Source organism: Pristis pectinata, chromosome 1 (genome assembly GCF_009764475.1).
Source record: "Pristis pectinata isolate sPriPec2 chromosome 1, sPriPec2.1.pri, whole genome shotgun sequence".
NCBI lineage: Eukaryota > Metazoa > Chordata > Chondrichthyes > Rhinopristiformes > Pristidae > Pristis > Pristis pectinata.
In genome coordinates this window covers 42,760,714-42,782,666 of record NC_067405.1, presented here as the reverse complement: position 1 = coordinate 42,782,666, position 21,953 = coordinate 42,760,714, and the positions used below count along the sequence as shown (strand labels likewise).

Sequence of the window (21,953 nt, the reverse complement as noted above, 5' to 3'; positions counted from 1 at the left end):
AATTGGCCTTTATAGTCTTAATTAATGATTTTATGCATACATTACAATAATTACCTGTTAATCCAATTATACAAAAATACTCATATATTGCTGTTAGTGTACCACCATTTATGGTCCCCTAGAAACAGATATTGTACTATTAAGAATGTTTGATCATTTGTTGGAAATCCTCAATACCATTAGAGTATTATTGTCATGATTAGTTTGCTGGAATGGTTGAACAAACTGTAGTAATGTGCAATCACGTCAATACTTTGGAATTGTGATTGTAAACAATGAATCCAGTCTAAAATGTGGCAAGTCAAAATAACAATGTCTGCGAATAGTTAAATTTTAGGGAAACCTTAAGCACATTAAGACTTCCCTATATATTGACTCCTCTCCAAACATAATTTGGAAGGTATGGAGCTTAATTCCATGTACTTGAGTTATTGATGCATCAGTGTAATTCCTCTGGTTATCCATATGTTATTGAATTAGGTTGAAGACTTTCTTGTGCAGGTACCTTGATTTGCTCATAGTCTCCATAATGCTGATCGTCATCAAAACTTGTAGTTCCATTGGAGGTAGATAGCTTTAACGGGGGTAGTGATGGATTGTGAACCGATGATTTCAGAGGCTTTTCGGACCCAGCCTGAGAAGAGGAGAGTGCTCTGATATTGGGCTGGGGTATCCTGCTTGCTTGTGTTTTCCCTAAGGGCTGTGGGCCACTTTCTCTTTTCATATACTCGATTGGTGATTGTAGTGCTGTAATAAAGATCAACAAATCATGGGAGGATCTGGACAAGTTGTAAATAGAACAAGGATGATTTGTATTATCATAGAAACATAAAACCTTAATTCTTTGCCAAGTTTGTTAAAGTAGAAATGCAACACTGCTTAGGCATTGTCATAAATACATTACTGAGATTCTCAGAGGTTAATAATACCTTTTTCTACCAGGCGGGCCACAATATGCATGGGGACAGATTTTGCAGATAGTGATGAATGAATAAATAGTGTGCACAAATTGTGAATATTTATTACATAAACTGGCTTGTCTACAACATTTACATGGGCTTTTGCTCTGGAACTTACTGTTATTAAAAGGCCATTTTGGTACAGGGAACCTGGGACTAAACAGGTGAGGGCTAACAATTGTGGGTCACTTTTACACATCAGACCAAAGACAGCTTATGGAATTATACAAACATCGAATGATAAAGTGCAAGTTAAAATGTTTTATTCACCGATGAAAACAAAATAGAGCGACAAAGAAAAAGGAAAAAAAGATGGGTTATTTAAAAATATCAATTGTAACAAGGTGTGACATTACACAAATTCTAAATTTTCATTGGCAAGACATGTTTTTTGTAGTAGTCATAGAATCACCATCGTACATCATAGAAAGAGGCCCTTCAACCTATGATGCCACTCATTGAACCTAACGACACTAATTCCATTGACCCATATTAGATCCATAGCTTTCTATGCCTTGGTAATTCAGTTCTTAAATGTTGTGAGAATATGTGCCACCATCTCTTTAAGCAGCACATTTCAGACTTCAACCACCCTCTGCATGAAAAAATTCCCCCTCAGATCCCCTCTAAACCAAATTACAATCTAAATGCATGGTGGAATAGACTCCAGGGCTTGAATGACCACTCTTGTTCTTATGTACAGATGAATCTGTTTAGTTTAAATTTAGTTAATTTTAATTCCTATCTTAATATAATCATTTCAGAAGTCCCTTTCCTCTACCCTTAATACTTCTACATGTGAGAAACTTGTTTTATTGCAATTCTTATTGCAAACATTCATATTTGCATACAAGTGCAGCAAATAGAAATACTGATTTATTGAGTATTAAGAAATCTCGCTTTAATTAGACTTGCTACCTTTTAACCCCAGGGTTTCACCTCTCAATCTGATTGCATTTGGTGATCATGTTGTTAAGATATGATAGTATATCTCAATATTAAAATAGTGAAATTTTAGCATTTCTTGATGTAGGATGTTCAAAATATAACTTAATAACATTGTTGTAGCAAGCTAAACTTCAATTATTTCTTTAAAGAATTCCCTATTTTAGTACATTTACTGGGGTTATTCCAAATGGATGGAATCATGTGGAAAATATATATCACTACTGTGAGGTCACAATGGGGTTGAAGAATAACATTTCTAGGCCTATTCTACCTCAAGTTTAGTGAGAAGATGAGCATCGAATTTTTGGCCATGGTTCCATCTTAGTGTTTTTAGGCCCAAGTACAGAATGGAAGCAAAGATAACACATGTTAGCGGCAAACTGCATCCAAACTGTTTTAATGATTTAATGTTATTTTTCCTTTCTTAAAAAAAAGCTGTTTGCAAGCTCTTACATTAGTTTTGTACTTTAACACATGTTCTGAAACAAGATGCTATGTCCATTTATTTTTCCAATCGACACCTTATTGTTGACACCTATTATTTAGAAAAATATATTGGGGAAGGTTTTGATAGTGATAGAAAGTTTGGCTCTATGTTGTTGAAGTGCAAACTGATAATGGAGCATTGAGAGAAAGAGAAAATTTGAACAACATGATGAACACTCAACCCAGGATGTTAAAGAATTGAGAAATAAGCAGAGGAAGGATTGAGAAGGGTGCTAAATTAGAATTGATGGATTCAACAGCAAATCATGTACAAAAAGTGTTTTAAAAGATATATAAAAGAGAATGATAAGAAGAGATACAATGGAAAATAATCAAAAGTTAAGAATACAACACTTAATAATCTTGTAAAACAATCCACCACCCAAAGGAATAAGACTCTATATTTGTAAACTGCTAGTATCCTGGGCATGAAAGGTTAATGAGTGGTCATATTGATAAAAAGGTACCCTGAGAATTACTTGATGTAAATTTGTGGTGAGATTAATGTTCAAGTGCAACAACCATTAAGTTCACAGATATGATTTAACAACCTGATCTTATTTTAACAAAACCTATGGCAGTTTGGGCAAGTCCGCCAACAACTTGGGGCAATTCACATATCACGAGTGATCTGTCTCTCTTTTAATGGTTGCTGTTGATTTACACATTAAGATGTGCATGTAATCTGTTTTTTTCCCCAGCAAAATGAGGTCTATGAAATAGTTATTTAAATTAAAACATTAAAGAGGGATAATTTTAAACTTCACAAGTGTTAATACAATGGATTGGCTCTTGTGGCCTTTATAGAATTCCATTAATTCTGTCCAAGGAATAAAGTTGGAAGTCACTCGAAGGACTTTGAAGGATCTTGGTGTAAGTTGATACACTGACTTGGATCCTATGATTTGAATTCTAGCTCTGGCACCAGGATAACCTTCTCAGATGGAACACCAGTCTCAGCATCACACAAACAATAAAGATCAACTCAGGAGGATTCAGATTTTTCCTGCTCTGGTCAAGTGATTTCAAATTTGAAATGTCTAAGTGCAATGTGGTGAACAGACGAAAAAAATAACCATATCGCCTACCATTTAAGAAATTTCGCTGGGCGTCAAGAACTTGATTGATATCCTGAATCCAAGCTTGCCAGACTTCAATGCTTGGTGCCTGCAGGATGAATCGCTCAGAAGTTCCACGGGATATTAGAGCAAACTTGCAGAGTTCATTGTCTACATTCTCCTCAATATTAAGGTAACTCATCTGAAGTGAGTAAAAAAAATTGAAAGAAATGCTGAAATCTGCACCAACGTCAAGAACTCCATCAATAGACACCATATTTTCCACCTTATAAATTCCACTTCAACTTGCTTGATTCACATGTTGCATTTTTTTTGAGTTTCCCAAATTCTACACATTCTACACAGAATAATCTATCACTTCAACAGAGAGACCCATCCCCCACAATTCTCCTAAAATAAGGAGCATATCCTTATCGGCTGAATATCCAGGTTAATGAAAGCTTGTTTCAGATGTTAAACCAAGATACATTATCACATTATACAGGACTACTGGAATATATTGATTGCATGCTGCAACATAATTCTTATGGGCTCTGAATGAAGATGCAAATGATGCCTATGACCACTTTGATCACTTTGCACTAAAATTGACTTTTTTTGTTCTAATTGTGTTCTTTCTTGTAAAAATTGTTTTTAACATGTTTAATTTATGTTCTTCTTGTGAATGTTGCTTATATGATGCTATGTGCTTGTGATGCTGCTGCAAGCAAGTTTTTCCATTGCACCTGTGCACACATGTACTTGTGCACATGACAATAAACTTGACTGACTTTAAGAGGATATAGATAAGCTGCTCGAATAGTTGAAGAGGAGGCAGAGCCCTCACCTGCTCTGCTATTCAATAAGTTCACAACTGATCTTTTACTTCAGTGCCATGTTCCTGTACGAATGCTACATCCATCAATTCCCTTACTATCCAAAAATCTATTTTCCTCTGTTGTGAATACCTTCTTTGACTGAACTTCCATGGAATTACTATTCTCAAGGTGAAGAAATCTCTTCCCGTTTTAGTTCCTTCCAGCCCAGAAAACAACCTTTCGATACAACTCCCTGTCTCCTGTTACTCAGGTAATTCTCTATCTATGGACTTCAACCTTGATGGCAAGCCCATTGTGTTCTAACATCAAACAACTTCAACTTCATTCATTTTCTAGAAAATTAAGTATGTGGCTGCAGGAATTCACAGGAGCCAAACACTGCCTGCCTCTTTATGGGATATGTGGATCAGCCCTTGTTTCAGTCCAACTTTTGCTCTTTCCCCTGATTCCGTTTCCTGCAAATTGGAGACTGTTTAGGTGCTACTTCCTGCAATCATACGGAACTCAAATTTTTTTTTTAATTGCCAGTTTTGACCCAGCTCTTACTTTCACACAATCCATATCTGGCATTCCCTTTCTTTAAGGCCCTATCTCCATCTCTGACATCCCCTCTGTTTTGTCCTCTCTCTACATCTTTGCAACTTAAAACACACTTGTTTTTTCACTTCTCCATTTCTGATGAAGGGTTATTGATCTGAAACATTAATTCTATTTCTTCCTTGAACTGAACTTCTGAGTATTTCCAGTACATTCTATTCGTATTTCACGTTATGCTTCACCTTATTAAGCGCCTACTAGAAGTCCAGATTCAGCACATCAAATACCTTTCCCTCATCGACTCTGTCTGATATTTCATTAGAAAACATTCAAGTTAATTCTACACAATCCATGCTGGCTTTCTCACATCATCTCATATGTGACTGCTCAAATGACTGCTTATTTTTTTCCAGATCAGTATTTCTAGATCTTTCCTCATCATCAAGGCTAAATTGACAGGTCTGTAGTTACTTGGTTTATCACTATACCCTTCTTTGATGGAGGGTGCAATACTTGTAATTTTGCAGTCTTCTGGCACCACCCCTGAATCTACAGATGTTTGGAAGATTATGCCCAGAGCCTCTACAATTTCATCTTTTACCTCCCTCAGCAACTCAGCACATATCCCATCTGGGCCAAGTAACTTATCCTCTTTAAGTGCATCTGGCTTTTCTAGTAACTCTTCTTTAACAATTTTTTGCCCATCCAGAATGAGCAGATTTACCTTAATGCTCTTCTTGAACTGATACCTTGGTGTTGAAGAACCCTTATTCAGTAGCTCACTGAAGATTACAATCTGTTCGAAGAGAAAGACTCTTCGTTCCTTACTTCGGGAGAGAACTCCGGAATCTTGTTCTGTCACATAGAATGTATCCTGCTGTAGTAATTTTCCTTGTGCTGTGATTTTTCCCTGAAAAATAAATAATTCATATTTGATTGAGTTTTACTTGGTACAATCATTGTATGCAGTACTGAAATAGGGGACTCACAGTGGTAGAAACGTAGGTTGCATATCAATGGACCAGAATTCTATATCCCAATGATGTCTTTACCCAGAACTTATTTACCAATTTTTAAACCCTGTTTCAGTTTAAAAATGTCAGCTTCACTAAAGAATAATAGAAATAAAAGTAACCACATCAGATGCTGTATCACTGCTCTGAATTTCAGGCAATGGAATTTGTGAAAGGAGATTTCAGTGCTCATGTATTGATGCATGTATTATTTATTCCACAGTTATATGTTTTTATTAGTAGCACAACACCATCATGAAATGAGAAGTGAAGCAAAAATTTAAAATGTACTTAAATTAAGACATTTCATCAGAACAAATATTAAAATAGTGTTCAGTTTCACACAGGATTACTGCCATTTTGGAAATAAGCTCATTTCACAAATATCAGTGGTGTTGGGATGCTCAGATGTTGTGGGGAAGCACAACCCTTTATGTAGATTACTCTATGGCCTCATCTTTTATTTGCATACAACAGTTGATGGAATCAACCACCAGTCTCAAGGACAGCTTCTATCCCGCTGTTATAAGACTATTGAACAGTTCCCTAGTACGATCAGATGGACTCTTGACCTCACAACCTACCTTGTTATCACCTTGCATCTTATTGTCTATCTGCACTGCACTTTCTCTGTAGGTGTTACACTTCATTCTGCATTCTGTTAGGGTCTTACCTTGTACTACTTCAATGCACTGTGTAATGAATTGATCTGTATGAACGGTATGCAAGACAAGTTTTTCACTGTACCTCAGTACATGTGACAATAATAAACCAATTTCAATTCCAAAAAGAAATCAAAACATAGCCTTATTGCTCTAGCACATGTTTTAAAATTTAATTGCTTGCTTCAGAGTCCTATGATTATTATGTCATTGTGACATAGATAAGCTTCTGATTCAATTTTCTGGTACCAGTGGTACCTTATATATTCTCACCATTGTTATCCAGAGTTGAATGTCCCAACCGATAATCTAAAAATAAGGTTTCTTTTATAAAATCAACATGTAAATGACTCCTGGTTCACAGAAAAATCTAGTTTACTGTAGACCTGTCTGCAGCTCCCTCTTATAGCGTCTCCTACTGATCCCAATGATAAAACAAGTCAGGAGCATGATGGAATACTTTCCACGAATGAGTGAAGCTCCAATAACCCTCAAGAAGCTCAATAACATCCAGAAGGTCACTTAATTGGCACCGCCACCCCACCCCCCCCCCCCCCCCCACCATCCTAAACAGTTATTCTTCCACTACTGGTGCACAGTAACTGGAGTGTGTGCCATCTACAAAACCTGCTGCTTATACTCGTCTGGGCTACTCCAAAAGTAATTCCACCACAGAAGGTCAAGGGCAGCAGGTGCATGGGAACATCACCAACTGCAGGCTCCATTCCAAGTTGCACATCATTCTGATTTGAAATAATTGGGTTTTCATTGCTGCTGAGTTTACTTCCTAAAACTGAAGGATTGGAATGGTCCAGTTAGGCAGCCCACCACTATCCTCTCAATAGCAAGAGATAAGCAATGAGTGCTTGCCTTGCCAGTGACAGCCAGATCCTAGAATATAAATAAATCATTTTTATAAACAGGCTGGATTATACTTGATCCAAGCCTGTGCTAACCCGTTGGACTAGCCCTGCAGCCACAATATTGTTTTGCAGTCAGATGATTACCTGTGGTCTCAAGGTCTAAATTTTGTGACTCTTGTTAAAGGACAGTTGCACTGTTTCTGTCAGACATTTAAAAGCAGTTCAAGTTACTTTAAGTCCCAAAAAATTAAAAACTGACATTTGAAAACATTAAACTGTTGTCAATTGATTGAAACATAAATACACAAATTTGTAAAGAAAAATGAAAAATAATTTATCTGTTCTATTTGTGGTTACACAAGATCAAATGAATGTGGTTACACAAGATATTCCAACAATGGCTGGTGTAAAGAGAGGCCTGATATGAAGTGTATCTAGCCCATGGCTTAGTAATTATGGAATACCCATGGTCAGTGTGTAGAGGAGTGGAAAGTCAGGTGTTTCGTTTTCCATTCTGCAGTATGCACGCATTGAAATCTGTGAAGAGATGATCCATGGACTGCGGCCGGTGCTATTGTCAAATTGTCATCAGTACAATATGGCCTAATAGTTGTTGCTGAAGATCTGTGCCTGAGAACCTTTCTTGCATTAACCCCTATCCATGGGGAGTGAATTTGGAAAATTCACTATTCTCTGGATCAAGACATTTCTTCTCATCTTTGTCCTGAATGGTTGTCTCTTTATTTTGAGACTGTGCTCCCTGGTTCTGGACAACCCAGCCAGGGGAAATATCAATCCTGCATTTAGTCCAGCAAATGTAAGAATTTTAACATGTTTCAATGAGATCACCGCTCATTCTTCTAACCTCAAGTGATCATAGTCTTTGTCTGCTGAATCTCTCATTATACAACAAACCTGCCATCCCAGAAGTCAATCTGGTGAACCTCTGCTGCACTTCCTTTTCAGGAGCATGTTGTTCCTTAGTTGGAAAGACCAGACCTGTACAGAGGGATGGGCAACTAGCAAGCCATTCCACTACCCAATGTCCACCCAAGGTTAAATTTGACAGTGTATTATGTCTGAAATTCCTGATATAAATTTCCGCTATGGGTGTAATAAATAATGACGGAGGGAGAAGGAAAGGGGAGAACTTTACCTCAAAATCCTCAAGTCTTCCCAAATTCATCATATCATTGCAGCGTTTTGGCACCAAATACATCACATCAACAGCTTTCTGTAAACAAAATATTAAAAAGGGCCATTTGAATTTTTGGTAGAAATAAGAATAATTTTTGGTGAATCTAACCAAAACATGTACTCTCAATTTCACATGTTCTCGTCTAAGTGGATTTTCCACAGAATGGAAATAATTTTACTTTATACTTTTAAGAACTGAAGGTTTGTTTCAATAACAGTTTACTGCTTTCCTAAAGTTTTATTAGTCTATTTACTTCTAAAGAATACAAATGCTTACCATAAATGGTATTTCAGAATTCAATGACCATCAGTTTCAAGAATCATTGTTACGTGACAGTATAACAGTTAAATGAGTTTAATATTTCAGCAGAAACAGATGGAAAAGCATAGAAAAGAAAAACACTGTTGTGGAAACTGTCTGCCAATCAAACAGAGGACAACTTTTACCTCGATCTCTGAACATTCATGTCCAGCCTTTTCACTGTATTTTAGGAAGTCCTGCAACAAAACAAATTCTATCACTATACGTGAACATTTAAGCATGCTACTGTACATTAGTTCATATGTTTTGTTCATACAACGACATTATATGAACAAAATTGTACGAAATACATTTCCAAATAACTGTTTTGTCAAAGAATTTTCCATTTTCCAATGGTAGGAATTTTAATGGTTAGCTGTCCGTCAACTCATATTTTCTTCTCAAAGCCATAAACCATTATAGTGTTGAAGCTCAGTCATCAAAATGGACTGGGTCTTCCAAATGGTGGGCTGCATTGGGGCACTAAAGACACCTATGGATTGCCAAAGAGGATCAAGTTACGCTTTCCTCCGCTGGTGCATGACTGTAGAGCTAATGGTTAATTTCCTACTGGGGAAATATCATTATTTGCAGAAATCAACACCTAAGGTGAAGCTTTAATTGCTGCGTCATTTAAATATAATACATCCTTTACTTCCCCACGATACACCTCAATCTGAATTGATAGTCTTGGGCATAGTGGATTTTTTTTTAGCATTTGTAGTCAGTGACCAATTGTCTTCTGTATGCAGCTAGTTCGGTCGGAAGATTTAAATTAACCTTGTTCCTGGTGAAGGGGAATACCTTAAAGTAAGTGTAATAAATTGTGTGGACAATAGTAATAGATTTCAAGGAGCTACAGACAAGCTGGCAGATAAACTTTAATGCCAAGAAACATGAAGCATTACATTTTGGAAGAAAGAATGAGAAGAGGCAATATAAACTAGAAGGCATAATTCTATAAGGGTACAATCAGAGATCTGGAGAGATCTGGAGATATGTGCATAGTTCTTTAAAGGCACCAATTTAGGTTAACAAAATGGTGAGAAAAGCATAGAGGATTCTGGGCTTTATAAATAGAGACATAGAGCACACGAGGAAGGAAGTCATGATGAATCCTAACAAAACATTGGTTCAGCCACAAATGCAGCAATGTGTCTACATTTGGGTACCACACTTTGAGAAGGATATAAAGACTTTAGAGTGGTTGCAGAGAAAATTTACCAAAATGAAAAATGGGGATAGATAGAGGCAGCTGGGGATATTCTCTTTGGAAGAGATGAAGTTGCAAGGGGATTTGATAAAAGGTATTTAAAATCATGAAGGGTCTGGACAAAGTAGAGAGGGAAAAATGATTCCCATTAGAGGAGGGGTCAAAAACTAGGGTGCATACAATGAGGCTGATCATCAACAGAAACAAAAGTAACACAAAGAAAAAGCATTTTGATGCATCAAGTGGTTGAGGTCTGGAATGTGGAGGCAGATTAAACTAGCATTCATGTCGGATTTGGATAAGTATCTGGATGGAAAGAATGTTTAGGGTAATGGGGAGAGGATATGTAAGTACGATTGCTTGTCCAGGGAGATTGTAGGGCTTGACAGGCCAAATGGCCTCCTTTCGTGATTTAATCATTCTGTGTTTCTGCTGATTTAACTGGGTCATTGGTGCATTTGTGTTCAATTCAGATCAAATCGGCTCTTCAAGAACCTGACCCATTAATCGCAAGGGTGAACAATTGAATCTGTATACTTATGTGGTTCCAAACAATGAATAATAGGGCTTCTAATAAGGTTCGAGGGACAAGCTGCATTTACTCCCATAATGCCAGTTTTGTTCCCAGTCGGGGTCGTACAGCACAGAAACAGGACCTTTGGCCCACCATATCCACGCTGACCTTTTTGTCCTTCTTCACTAATCCCATTTGCCCACATTAGGACCATATACCTCTATGCTTTGCTTATTTAAGTGTATGTCTAAATGTTCCTTAAATATAGTAATTGTATCTGATTCTACCACCCCCCACCCCCGGCAGTGCATTCCAAATATCAACCACTCTCTGTGTAAAAAACAATAACCCTCAAATCGCCCTTAAAGCTCCTTCTTCTCACCTCAAACCTATGCCCTTTTGTTTTTGATAGCTATGCCTCTCACAATCTTATATAATTCTATCAGGTCAACCCTCAGCCTCGTCTGCTCCAGGGAAAACAAACCGAGTCTATTCAGTCCTGCCTCATAACTGAAACATTCTGTCTCTGGCAACATTCTGGTCAATCTCCTCTGCACTCTCTCCAGTGCAATAACATCCTTCCTATAGTGTGGTGACCAAAACTCATCATTAAACAGATATGTTCCTTCAAAGAAATATGTTTTGAGGACAAATTAGGTGGAAGAACCCATGGACAAAATAAAATATTTTGGTCATTTTTGTATTCTTTAACTACAGGCTTTTGTTACTCAAAGTCCTCACCTTGATAAGAAGTTGATACTTTGTTATCCTCTGTATTGGCTTAATAAGAAAGTCACTTAGGCTAAGCCTCTGACCCAACTCCTGTTTTATTTCCTGCAAAACAAGATGCATAACTTTGCACACATTCTGCTTTTTATAAAAACATTCACAATATATGCAAGTCTGTAGCGTGCATGTCTCCTTCCATTATATTTCTGAAATATCTCAAATAGATGCTGGCTAAATATGCTCTGGAAGGTCACCTGTCTGTCTGCAGTTACCTGATTAATAAAATTGTTATGCTCGATCTCAATGTACATAACACAAGGATGATAATTTGGGGTGGCCAAAAGACATCAAACAAGGCTTCTGCTCCTGAGAGTATTAAATGGCTGTTGACCCAGTAGTCTTTATTTTTGAAGGTCCCTTTTGGGAATTTGATGCCTTCTCTCTTTCTTTTCCATATTAATATTATGCAGAGTCACATTCAAGAGAGGGAAGAGAAAATCAGAGGTGATTCTTTTGGTTACTAAGGCCCCAATTTCAACACATGTCCACTATTTTCTTAAAACAATAAAATGTTTGAAGGGTGAATTTTGATTTATATAGAGTCAGTACTTTTGTATTTTGATATGGATATTGTGGAATGCATCCTCCTCCCCTACCTCCCTCTACCCCTCCCTACCCCCCTCTACCCCTCCCTACCCCCGTCATACTCCATCAAGGCTAGGTCCAGTCAGCCACCTGAGGTAGGGGTGGAGATCAAGATTATGAAATCAGAATGATACAGCATAGATACAGGGTCTTTGGCCAACTCACCTATGCCGACCAAGGTGCCTACCTGAGCTAGTCCCATTTGCCTGCACTTGGCCCATATCCCTCTAAACCTTTCCTATCCATCTACCTGTCCAAATTTCTTCTAAACATTGTAATTTTACCTGCTTCCACCACTTCTGGCAGCTCATTCCATGTACCCACCATCTTGTTGAAAAACTTGCCCCTCAGGTCCTTTTTAAATCTTTCCCATCTCATCTTAAACTTAGACCCTCTAGTTTTAAACTCCCCTACCCTAGGAAAATGACTGTGACAATCCACCTTATCTTAGCCCCTCATGATTTTATGACCCTCTATGTTCACCCCCAGCCTCCTTTGCTCAATGGAAAACAGCCCCAACCACTCCAGTCTCTCCTTATATTTCAAGACCTCCAGTCCCAGCAACATCCTTGTGAATCTTTTCTGCATCCTCTTCAGCTTGATGACATCCTTCCTATAGGTTGGCAACCAGAATGGCACTCAATACTCCAAATGGATCTCACCAACGACGTGTACAGCTATAACATGATGTCCCAACTCTTGTACTCAATGCCATTACCGATGAAGGCAAGTTCACTACCTTATCTAACTGTATCGATACTTTTAGAGAACTACGTACATGTACCCCTAGGGTCCCTCTGTTCTACAACACTCCCCAGAGCCCTGCCATTCACTGTGCATGTCCTGCCCTGGTTTAACTGTCCAAAAGTTATCAAGTTAAATTCCATCTGCTATTCCTTTGTCCACTTTCCCAGTTGATTTACATCGTGTTGTAACCTTAGACGACTCTTCATTGCCCACTACACCACTGATTTTGGTGTTATCCACAAACTTATTAATCATGCCACCTGCATTTTCATCCAAATTGTCAATAGACATGACAAACAACAGTGGACTCAGCACCGATCCCTGGCACACCATTGGTCACAGGCCTCCTATCTGAGAAACAACCCTTTACTACCACCCTCTGACTTCTTCCACTAAGCCAATTTTGTGTCCAATTAACTAGCTCACAAGATCTAACAGTACAGAGCAGCCTACCATGTGGCTACCTTGTCAAAAGCCTTCCTAAAGTCCATGTAGACGATGTCTACTACCCTGCCCTCGTCAATCCTCTTGGTCACCTCTTCAAAAAACTTAAAACAAATTCATGAGACTTGATCTTCCATGCACAAAGCCATGCTGACGATCCCTAATCTGCCTCATCTTTCCAAATGCAGATAGATCCTGTCTCAGAATTTCCTCCAGTAACTTTCCCACCACTGATGTTAGGCTCACAGCCTGTAGTTCCCTGACTCATCCTTGCAGTCCTTCTTAAATAAAGGCACAACATTAGCCACCCTCCAGTCTTCTGGTACCTCACCCATGGCTAAGGAAGATACAAAAATCTCTACCAGGGCCCCTGCAATTTCTTCCCTTGCTTCCTAAAACTTCCCAGGAAACACTAGGTCAGGCCCCGGGGATTTATCCACCTTTATGCACCCTGAGCCCGCCACACCTCCTCTTTTGTAATGTTGGTAAATTTCAGGACATCACTGTTCTCTTTCCTGAACTCACTACCTTCCAAAAGGTCAGATGATCAGGGCCAGCAGAGGGTTGAAACTTCAGGGATCAGAGGGTTAGGTGACTCTGGACTGGGGCTTTGGATGTTGATGGGGGGGGGGGGCAGGGGAAGAGGTTCAGTACATGGGTGGATGACAGCCCAAAATCTGAAAGGTCAGGCATTGCAGCCTGAAAACATGGCTGTCTATATGAATGACCAATGACAAGCTCTTCTGGCACAAAGGAATGGGGTCACTTGAGTGGCAAATGTCAAGCCAGGAAATGCCTGGTCAAATTTCAATATAGCAAAACTACCTGGAAATGTCATTATCATATTTTACTCCATCCAACATGAATTTTCAATCAATTAGTGCTGAGATAAATGGCACCATAAGATCTAATTTCTAGGCTTACACATCCAATCACAAAAGGTAAAAATAAAAGATAAATAAAAAAATAGAGAAACCTAACTTTTTGTATTATATTTGTAGATAAAATGTCCTGTGATTGTCAAGTTGTGAAGTTTTCAAGTTGTTATACCAAATTTTACACTTCTGGGCTTTACATCTGGTTTCTGGTGACAAAAGTAGAACCAATTGCTCACCTCAAAGAAAGAATCATACTCTGCCACAATGTACTCAGATTTTGGCTTGTTTTGGCAGTATACCACATACATGCCTAAGCGTCTCTCCTGTAAACACAGAATTCATAGCATTTTTACAAAAATCCTTCCATCACAGTGCTCTTAGCAAAGTCAGCTATTTTTGAGATATGGCTGGGTCTAGCTGGCATGGGCCCACGGCCTACTACTGATGCCCAAACATCCTTGGTCTGGATATGAAGGGCCTACCTGGACTCCACCTGTATGACTTGAGTATTGACAAGATCTCTGACGGCACACTGAGGAAGCATTGCTCCCAAAGCTCAATAGCAAGCAAAGCCCAGCCCATGCTTTGCTGGCTGTAAAAGCTGTGAGTATTTTTAAATGTCAGAAATACAAAATTTAAGGAATATCAAGATTGAAATAACTGAATTACTCAAAAAGTATAACAGACAAAAATAGCTAAAAATCACAAAGCACTTATAATTAAAAACATTAAACAAAACAGAAATAATTTTGCTCCTTTAGCTACAGGTATTCACCACTAAATCAATGGAGTTGTGGATCCTACATGGTTATATGACAGCCTATTCCTCAGCGTATTTGTTGGGGAATATCAGCAAGTCCGAATTCTACTGTTGAACTTCATGTGGAGTCTGGTGATGAGTAAACTGACAGGTTTGGTCTGTAAGCAAGCTTGGAACTTCCATGTTAGACTGAGCATGCACAAAAATCCTAGCGTGCTTCCATGTAAGTCGGTAAGTATCTGTGACACTGTTCAGATCTACAGCATTTACTGTCAAAATATGGGCCATTGATCCAATCACACTTTAGGTGCTTTATATTCTTGTTGATTTCTGTTACGTTGACTGATATGACTGATACAACAAATCAACACAGTTTTTGGCATTATACTTTTTAAAAAAAAAGTGCCAAAATAAAGCTGTCCAATAAAGTACTATTGGTAAAACAGCACCTTGACAGCTGAAATCTTTGATGTTTCAGATATGTCATAGTTTAATCTATTGTGTACTTTTATTCTAGTATTGGTTTATTAAGTACTGCTGACAAATATAGTCATTATTTTCTATCTTTTTTGCTGGATTATATATTAGTCTGAAATGCCAACAGAGACACTTTAGATATAACATACACATAGGGAATTAACATGGAAAATTCTGACCTTTCAGAAAGGTTACCCACTGCTTTTGTGTTCATACTACATTATCTTAGGATCTCTGCCAGCCATTGCTTACTGCATATTTTAAATATTTTCCAGAGATATGTAAAATTTAGTGGTGAAATGGGTGAAAGGAGGTTAGGTTAACAATGAAGAAAAGAACTTGCAGATATCCTTCATAACAAAAGAAATGTTATGCCGTGATTAAACCCAGCATCTTAACTCAACAGGAAAGTAAAAGATTCCCAAGAATTTCAGAATATATAAATATTAGCAATATGGACTTGAATTGCACCAGGATCAAGGATGAAAAAACAAGTTACGAATAAGTGATTTACATTAATAATTTTGCTATTCCATATATTCTTAGGAAATTCCCCATTCCACCATTACTAGAGAGGACTAAAATATAAAAGCATGGATGTAATGCTGAGGCTTTATAAGGCGTTGGTCAGACCACATTTGGAGTATTGTCAGCAGTTTTGAGCCCCATATCTAAGGAAAGATGTGCTGGCGTTGGAGAGGGTCCAGAGGAGCTATACAAGAACTACTCCAGATATGAAAGGGTTGATGTGTGAGGAGTGTTTGAAGACTCTGGGCCTGTACTTGCTGGAGTTTAGAAGTGATACTTTCCTGTTGAGTTAGGATGAGGGGGGATCTCATTGAAACCTACCGAATATTGAAAGGTCTGGATAGAGTGGAAGTGGAGAGGATGTTTCCAGTAGTGGGAGAGTTTAGGACCAGAGGGCACAGCCTCAGAAATAGAAGGACGTTCCTTTAGAACAGAGATGAGGAGGAATTTCTTTAGCTAGAGGGTGGTGAATCTGTGGAATTTATTGGCATAGACAGCTGTGGAGGCCAAGTCATTGGGTATATTCAAAGTGGAGGTCGATAGGTTCTTGATTAGTAAGGGCGTCAAAGGTTATGGGAAGAAGGCAGGAGAATGGGGTTGAGAGGGAAAAATAAATCAGCCATAAATGAATGGCAGAGCAGATTCAATGGGCCGAATGGCCTAATTCTACTCGTATGTCTTCTGCCAAAAAGAGTTAAAAGATAACTATTATAGTATTAACCAAATCATGATTTCAAAGTATAACATCAGCCTTCAATTAATTGTTATTTATGATGAAAAATAATAGTGGTTATGGGCTTCAGCGCTGTGAGTTTGTTACTCTCTGCGTTCTCCTGATATGCTAATGCATTTGCTGGGCGCTTTGGTAAAATACAGGCTCTTGAACATTATTATATAATTTTTGTACTATTATTCTAATACATATTTATTTATTGCAAAATTTGTATTCATTTTGTAAAATTTGCATTATATTACCACAAGTAGTAAGTACATCATGCCGTGAAATTTGGCTTATAGAAATGATGTGGAGTTTGTTGGCAATAATTGCTGACTTTGGCTGGGTTACTCATTTAACTTTGAACTTCAGTACATTAAAGTCACATTACAAAATTGTACATTAAATTCATTATTCTCCTTAACTATAAGTGACATTGTGATTAACATATTCTTGCTGGCTACAGGGGACAAAAAGGTGAAGTTATGAAACATACTGCAACACAGTTTTAAAGTGGGCCAATTTACTATTCTTACACAAAGCACTGAAAGTAACTTGTAATAATTTACATGCTTGATGAAGAGCTCTGCCAAACGCTCAGGTTCCTGAAGGCATTTTTCCAGTTCTCCCAGGAAATAACTGCAAAGAAATATGAAAGGTAATCATTTTATAATTTTGTCTCTGTGGGCTTATATTTCTCTTTAAAGACTGGGTAGCACAGCATGGAACCATTTTCATTAATTATTGAAGAGAATGAACTCAAATCTGAATTATCACAAAGAACATACATAACTATCAGGATTAAGACAAATGATTTAACTGAAGAATTGAAAACAAATGGCCTCATCTAAGAAATGTGATGCCAAGGAAAAGATGAGAGATAGGTAAACAATCACGTGAGCATATCTTTCATTTTCACAAGGGATGGGGACAATAAATTTATGACCCCAGAGCTCAGAATTGGGATCACTAAAGCATCTAAAAATTTTAAAGTGGGAGATAGAGAGATTCAGAGGTTCAGATTCAGTTATATAGGACAATGGTGAGACCACATCTGAAGTACTGTGTACCAATTGGCCTTCTGATTTGAGGAATGAGATTAACATGCTGTTTAGAGGTTGTTTATTAGATTAATTCCTGGAATGGACAGATTGTCTTTAGACGAAAGGTCGGACAGTATATACTAGAAGAATGAGAGGTGACTTGATTGAAATATATACAAGATCCTAAGGGGTCTTGATAGGGTGGATGTGATGAGGATCTTTCCTTTTATGGGAATATCTGGAATTAATGGTCACAGTTTGAAAATAAGGGGTCAACCATTTAAAACAGTCGAGATAAAATTTTCTCTCATATAAGGGTTATGGGTCTTTGGAACTCTCTTAATGAGTGGTGGAAGCAGAGTCTTTGAATATTTTTGAGGCAGAGTTAAGTAGATAGTTACTAAGTGGGTAAAAGGTTACCAAGTGTAGTCAGGAAAGTGGAGTTAATGTTACAATTAGATCAGCCATGATCAACAGCCAAATGGCTACCCTTGTTCCTTATTTGAATATTTACATGTACTGAAAACTTAGATTGTGGAACAGTGCAAACTGGTAAATTTTTCATAGGTAACTGATAAACTAGTAATTTTTTTTCTCTCACCCATTTTTATAGATACACCATTGAAAGCATCCTATCCAGATGCATTGTGGCTTGGTATGGCAACTGCTCTGCCCAAGACCACAAGAAACTGCAAAGAGTTGTGGACATAGCTCAGAACATCATGAAAACCAGTCTCCCCTCCATGGACTTTGTCTACACTTCTTGCTGCCCTTGGAAAAACAGCCAACATAATCAAAGACCCCAGACATTCTCTCTTCTCCCCCCTTGCATCGGGCAGATGATACAAAAGCCTGAAAATATGTACCACCAGGCTCAATGGCAGCTTCTATCCCACTGTTATAAGACCATTGTATGGACCTCTTGTACAATAAGATGGACTCTTAACCTCACAATCTACCTCATCATAGCCTTGCACCTTATTGTCTGCCTGCACTGCACTTTCTCTGTAACTGTAACACTATATTCTGCATTCTGTTGCTGCTTTTCCCTTGTACCACCTCGATGTACTGATGTTGTGAAATGATCTTTATGGATGGCATGCAAAACAAAGTATTTTGCTATACCTCAGTACATGTGACAATAATAAACCAAGTACCAATTAAATGTAATTCACTGCCCAAAAGTGCGGTGGAAGAAGGTTCATTAAAAAGTTTCAAAAGCAAACAAAATAAATAACTGAAGAAGTAAATTCAAGACTATGGGGAACCTACAAGATGGTGTGGGAAGGAGGGCATTGAAATAGATAGAGCCAGCATACACACTTAGGGCAGAATGGCTTTTGGTGTCTGTACCTTTCTACGGTTTGATAACAATTAGATGGGCAGTACAACAAAAAAAGAATAAGCAAAATAAATTGAACAAGTTGTCAGAAAAACGGCAGATGAATTTTAAAACAAACAAGTGTAAAGCACAGCAGATATAAATAAAAATTGACAACATTTTTTTAATAGGATTAATGAAGGATGAGGTAGTGCAAGATCTTGGAATCCTGGAAGGCTCAACTTGCAACATCCAGGAAGGAAACAATGGAGCAAACACAGTTTTGCAAAAAGAAAACTGAATTTAAGTCAGAACAAAGATCAAAATGTAGAGTTTGGCTTGGTCAGATGATACCATGTTACTTTAGATTAAGTGATTGGTACAGGACAAGGAGAAATGGGTTCAAGTTTATAAGAGATAAATGTCTAATTGGTTTCAGGTTTTCTTTCCTTCATTCCAGCCTCTGACTCTGTGGCCTATGTCTTAACTCTTATTGTCAAAATAATCCATCAGTCTTACCTTGTCAACCTATAGAAGCTCTTAAATAAGCAATGCTTTGATTTTAAAAATTTGCATCCTCACTTTCAAATCCATAACCTTGCCCCCCTTTATACCTATCTCTTCCAGCACCATAAGTTTAAAGATATAAACTCATTCAATTTTGGCCTATGGATCATTCCTGAAATTAATTACTCCACTAAAGGTGAACACACCTTCATCTACCAAGGCCTTAAGTTCAACTATTTCCTCTTTAAACTTTCTTATCTTTTCTCTCTTAAGACACTCCATAAAACCTATCGATTTCAAAACCTGAAGTAAAGAGTAATCGATAATGAAGTGTCAAAGATAAGAAGCATAACTAGAGAAGACCTGTTTTCAGTGAAATAAAATGGAATTTGGCCAAATTTACAAGGCAGGAAGTTAACAACTGGGTCAGTGCATCTTCAAGAGGCAGTGCCTCAATAAGGCAGCATCCATCATTAAGGACCCTCACCACCCGGGACATGCCTTCTTCACATTATTACCATTGGGGAGGAGGTACAGGAACCTGAAGACCCACACTCAATGTTTCAGGAACAGCTTCTTCCTCTCCGCCATCAGATTTCTGAACAGCCCATGAACCCATGGACACTACCTCGTTATTCCTCTTTTGCACTATTTATTTATTTTTGTAACTTATAGTAATTTTTTATGCCTTTACGTCTTGCACTGTACTGCTGCCATAAAACAACAAATTTCACGACATGTGAGTGATAATAAACTTGATTCTGATTCTGAGTGGCTGAAAGAACAAAGTTGATACTTTTGCATGGGACTCCATGAATCAATATATAAAAGCGTATATTAATCAAAATGATAAAATTAGGTTTAATTCAACAGATATTCATGAGGAAAATGAAAACTAACAATGTTTACAATAAATCACCCTTTTGCTTGGAGGTTAAAAAGGAAATATTTAATTTAGCATACAAACTGTTTTACATAGCCATGGTTAACTGTTGATGCAATTTATGATTTCATCTGAATTTGCATATTATAGCTAGGAAGACTTCTGAAATTATTCAATCTGGGTATAACTGACCGAATGTATTAATTTAAATGCACTTGAAATGGTTATCTGTTTCTAGTATGCGCACACAAATAATTCTTTTTGAAATCACTGTAGCACTCTGATAATTCAGACTTTTAAATAGAGATAATAACATGAGTTCTTTAATAAACATTGGACTCCCTTCCTAAAATGTTAAATGCTGGCTGGTTTCTTCGTTAATTACCAGCAGACATTGCTGTTTACTCACCTACTGTGCCAGTCATAAATCTGGTGAATGTTTCCAAAAACTATCTTCTCTTTTCCTTTCATGTCATCAAGGACACCTTTCTCTTCTATTTTTTTCATGAAACCCTGCAATATAAGAATTGAGTATGAATGGTTACCATCAAAACTTGGGACTTTCCATGACATATGTTAAGTCAGTGAACTGCACTTTTCACTTCCTTTTCAAAATATACAAAATATTTGATCAAAAAAATGCCACTTTTGTGTAATCCATGAAAAACTATACACGTATTACTTAAGACATTGAAAAGGGAGCTGGACAGATTCCTATCCGAGGCAGATATCATTCCATACCAAAATATGGATGTGCCCCATGGTCTCCTAGAACTTGCTATGATTCCCTAAGGAATGCAGCAAAACTTCTCAGACTGCCACTTTCCCTGTTATGTTTAAACATATTTTTGTCCTCCTCTAGGTGATTACATGCTGTGGAGAAAATTGGTCGTGTTGCTTACTTCCAACGTAGATCTTAAATAAAGGTTCTCAGTTTTACGTATTCATAAAGAACTCTCACTCTTTTGTCAAAAATGTCATGCTATTTAAAGTAGATATATAGGTTGTTTCGCAGAACGGTCAAAATTTAACCACCAATGAAAACAAATTATCAAATAGATTAAATCAATTAGCATAAGACAATCATCAAAGCGTAACTTGTCACAAACAGAAAATAAACTCAGGTACAATTAGGTACTAAACATCAGAGATTAAGCACATGTGATGGCAAGATGTAGACCAGGAATAACTCAAATTTGTTTCTGCTAATAAACTAAGTTAATTGATCTAAGCTAGTGTGGCAATCATTGATACTCATTAGAAATTTTAAGGTGAGGAGGAGGTAAAAATCATAATATCAATCATTAGATAAAAATTTAAATGCAATTATATTGTGCTTCATGCGAGTAATATAAAGCTTTACTTATCTTTACTATATTATTCAACATTTATCATTATAAAATTAAAGCAGTAACTCTTAAACAAGGAGATTCAAAGAAATGGCCCGTAACAGTTAATTTAACTTTTCAGCTATTTTTTAATTTACAATTTAACTAAACCAACCACAGACAGAATTTTAAAAACAATTTCATTTTGCATCTCTTGTTTATTGTTCTTCTCTGAAAACTATTCTGCTAGCAACTTTAGCTCTGTTTCTCCTCAATTAAACCTTAGTTTTCAACATTTAAACTACTAAGTAGGCTGAATCAATCTCTCTCTCCCTTTGAACATCATTCAATACCAAAA

General features: G+C 37.4%; 1 protein-coding gene across 2 annotated transcripts in view; it reads right to left on the bottom strand.

Moving 5' to 3' along the window:
• Positions 1 to 21,953, bottom strand: part of LOC127574135 (kalirin-like) — a 500,886-nt gene that overhangs the window by 7,384 nt on the left and 471,549 nt on the right. For both annotated transcript variants that reach the window (XM_052022913.1, XM_052022991.1), the window contains 9 exons: positions 20,677 to 20,780; positions 17,083 to 17,152; positions 14,270 to 14,356; positions 11,332 to 11,424; positions 9,010 to 9,060; positions 8,522 to 8,599; positions 5,552 to 5,737; positions 3,482 to 3,653; positions 506 to 747 (listed from right to left, as the gene is read on the bottom strand). In XM_052022913.1, the coding sequence (XP_051878873.1) occupies positions 506 to 747; positions 3,482 to 3,653; positions 5,552 to 5,737; positions 8,522 to 8,599; positions 9,010 to 9,060; positions 11,332 to 11,424; positions 14,270 to 14,356; positions 17,083 to 17,152; positions 20,677 to 20,780 (1,083 nt within the window). The remainder of the gene's footprint in view (positions 1 to 505; positions 748 to 3,481; positions 3,654 to 5,551; positions 5,738 to 8,521; positions 8,600 to 9,009; positions 9,061 to 11,331; positions 11,425 to 14,269; positions 14,357 to 17,082; positions 17,153 to 20,676; positions 20,781 to 21,953) is intronic.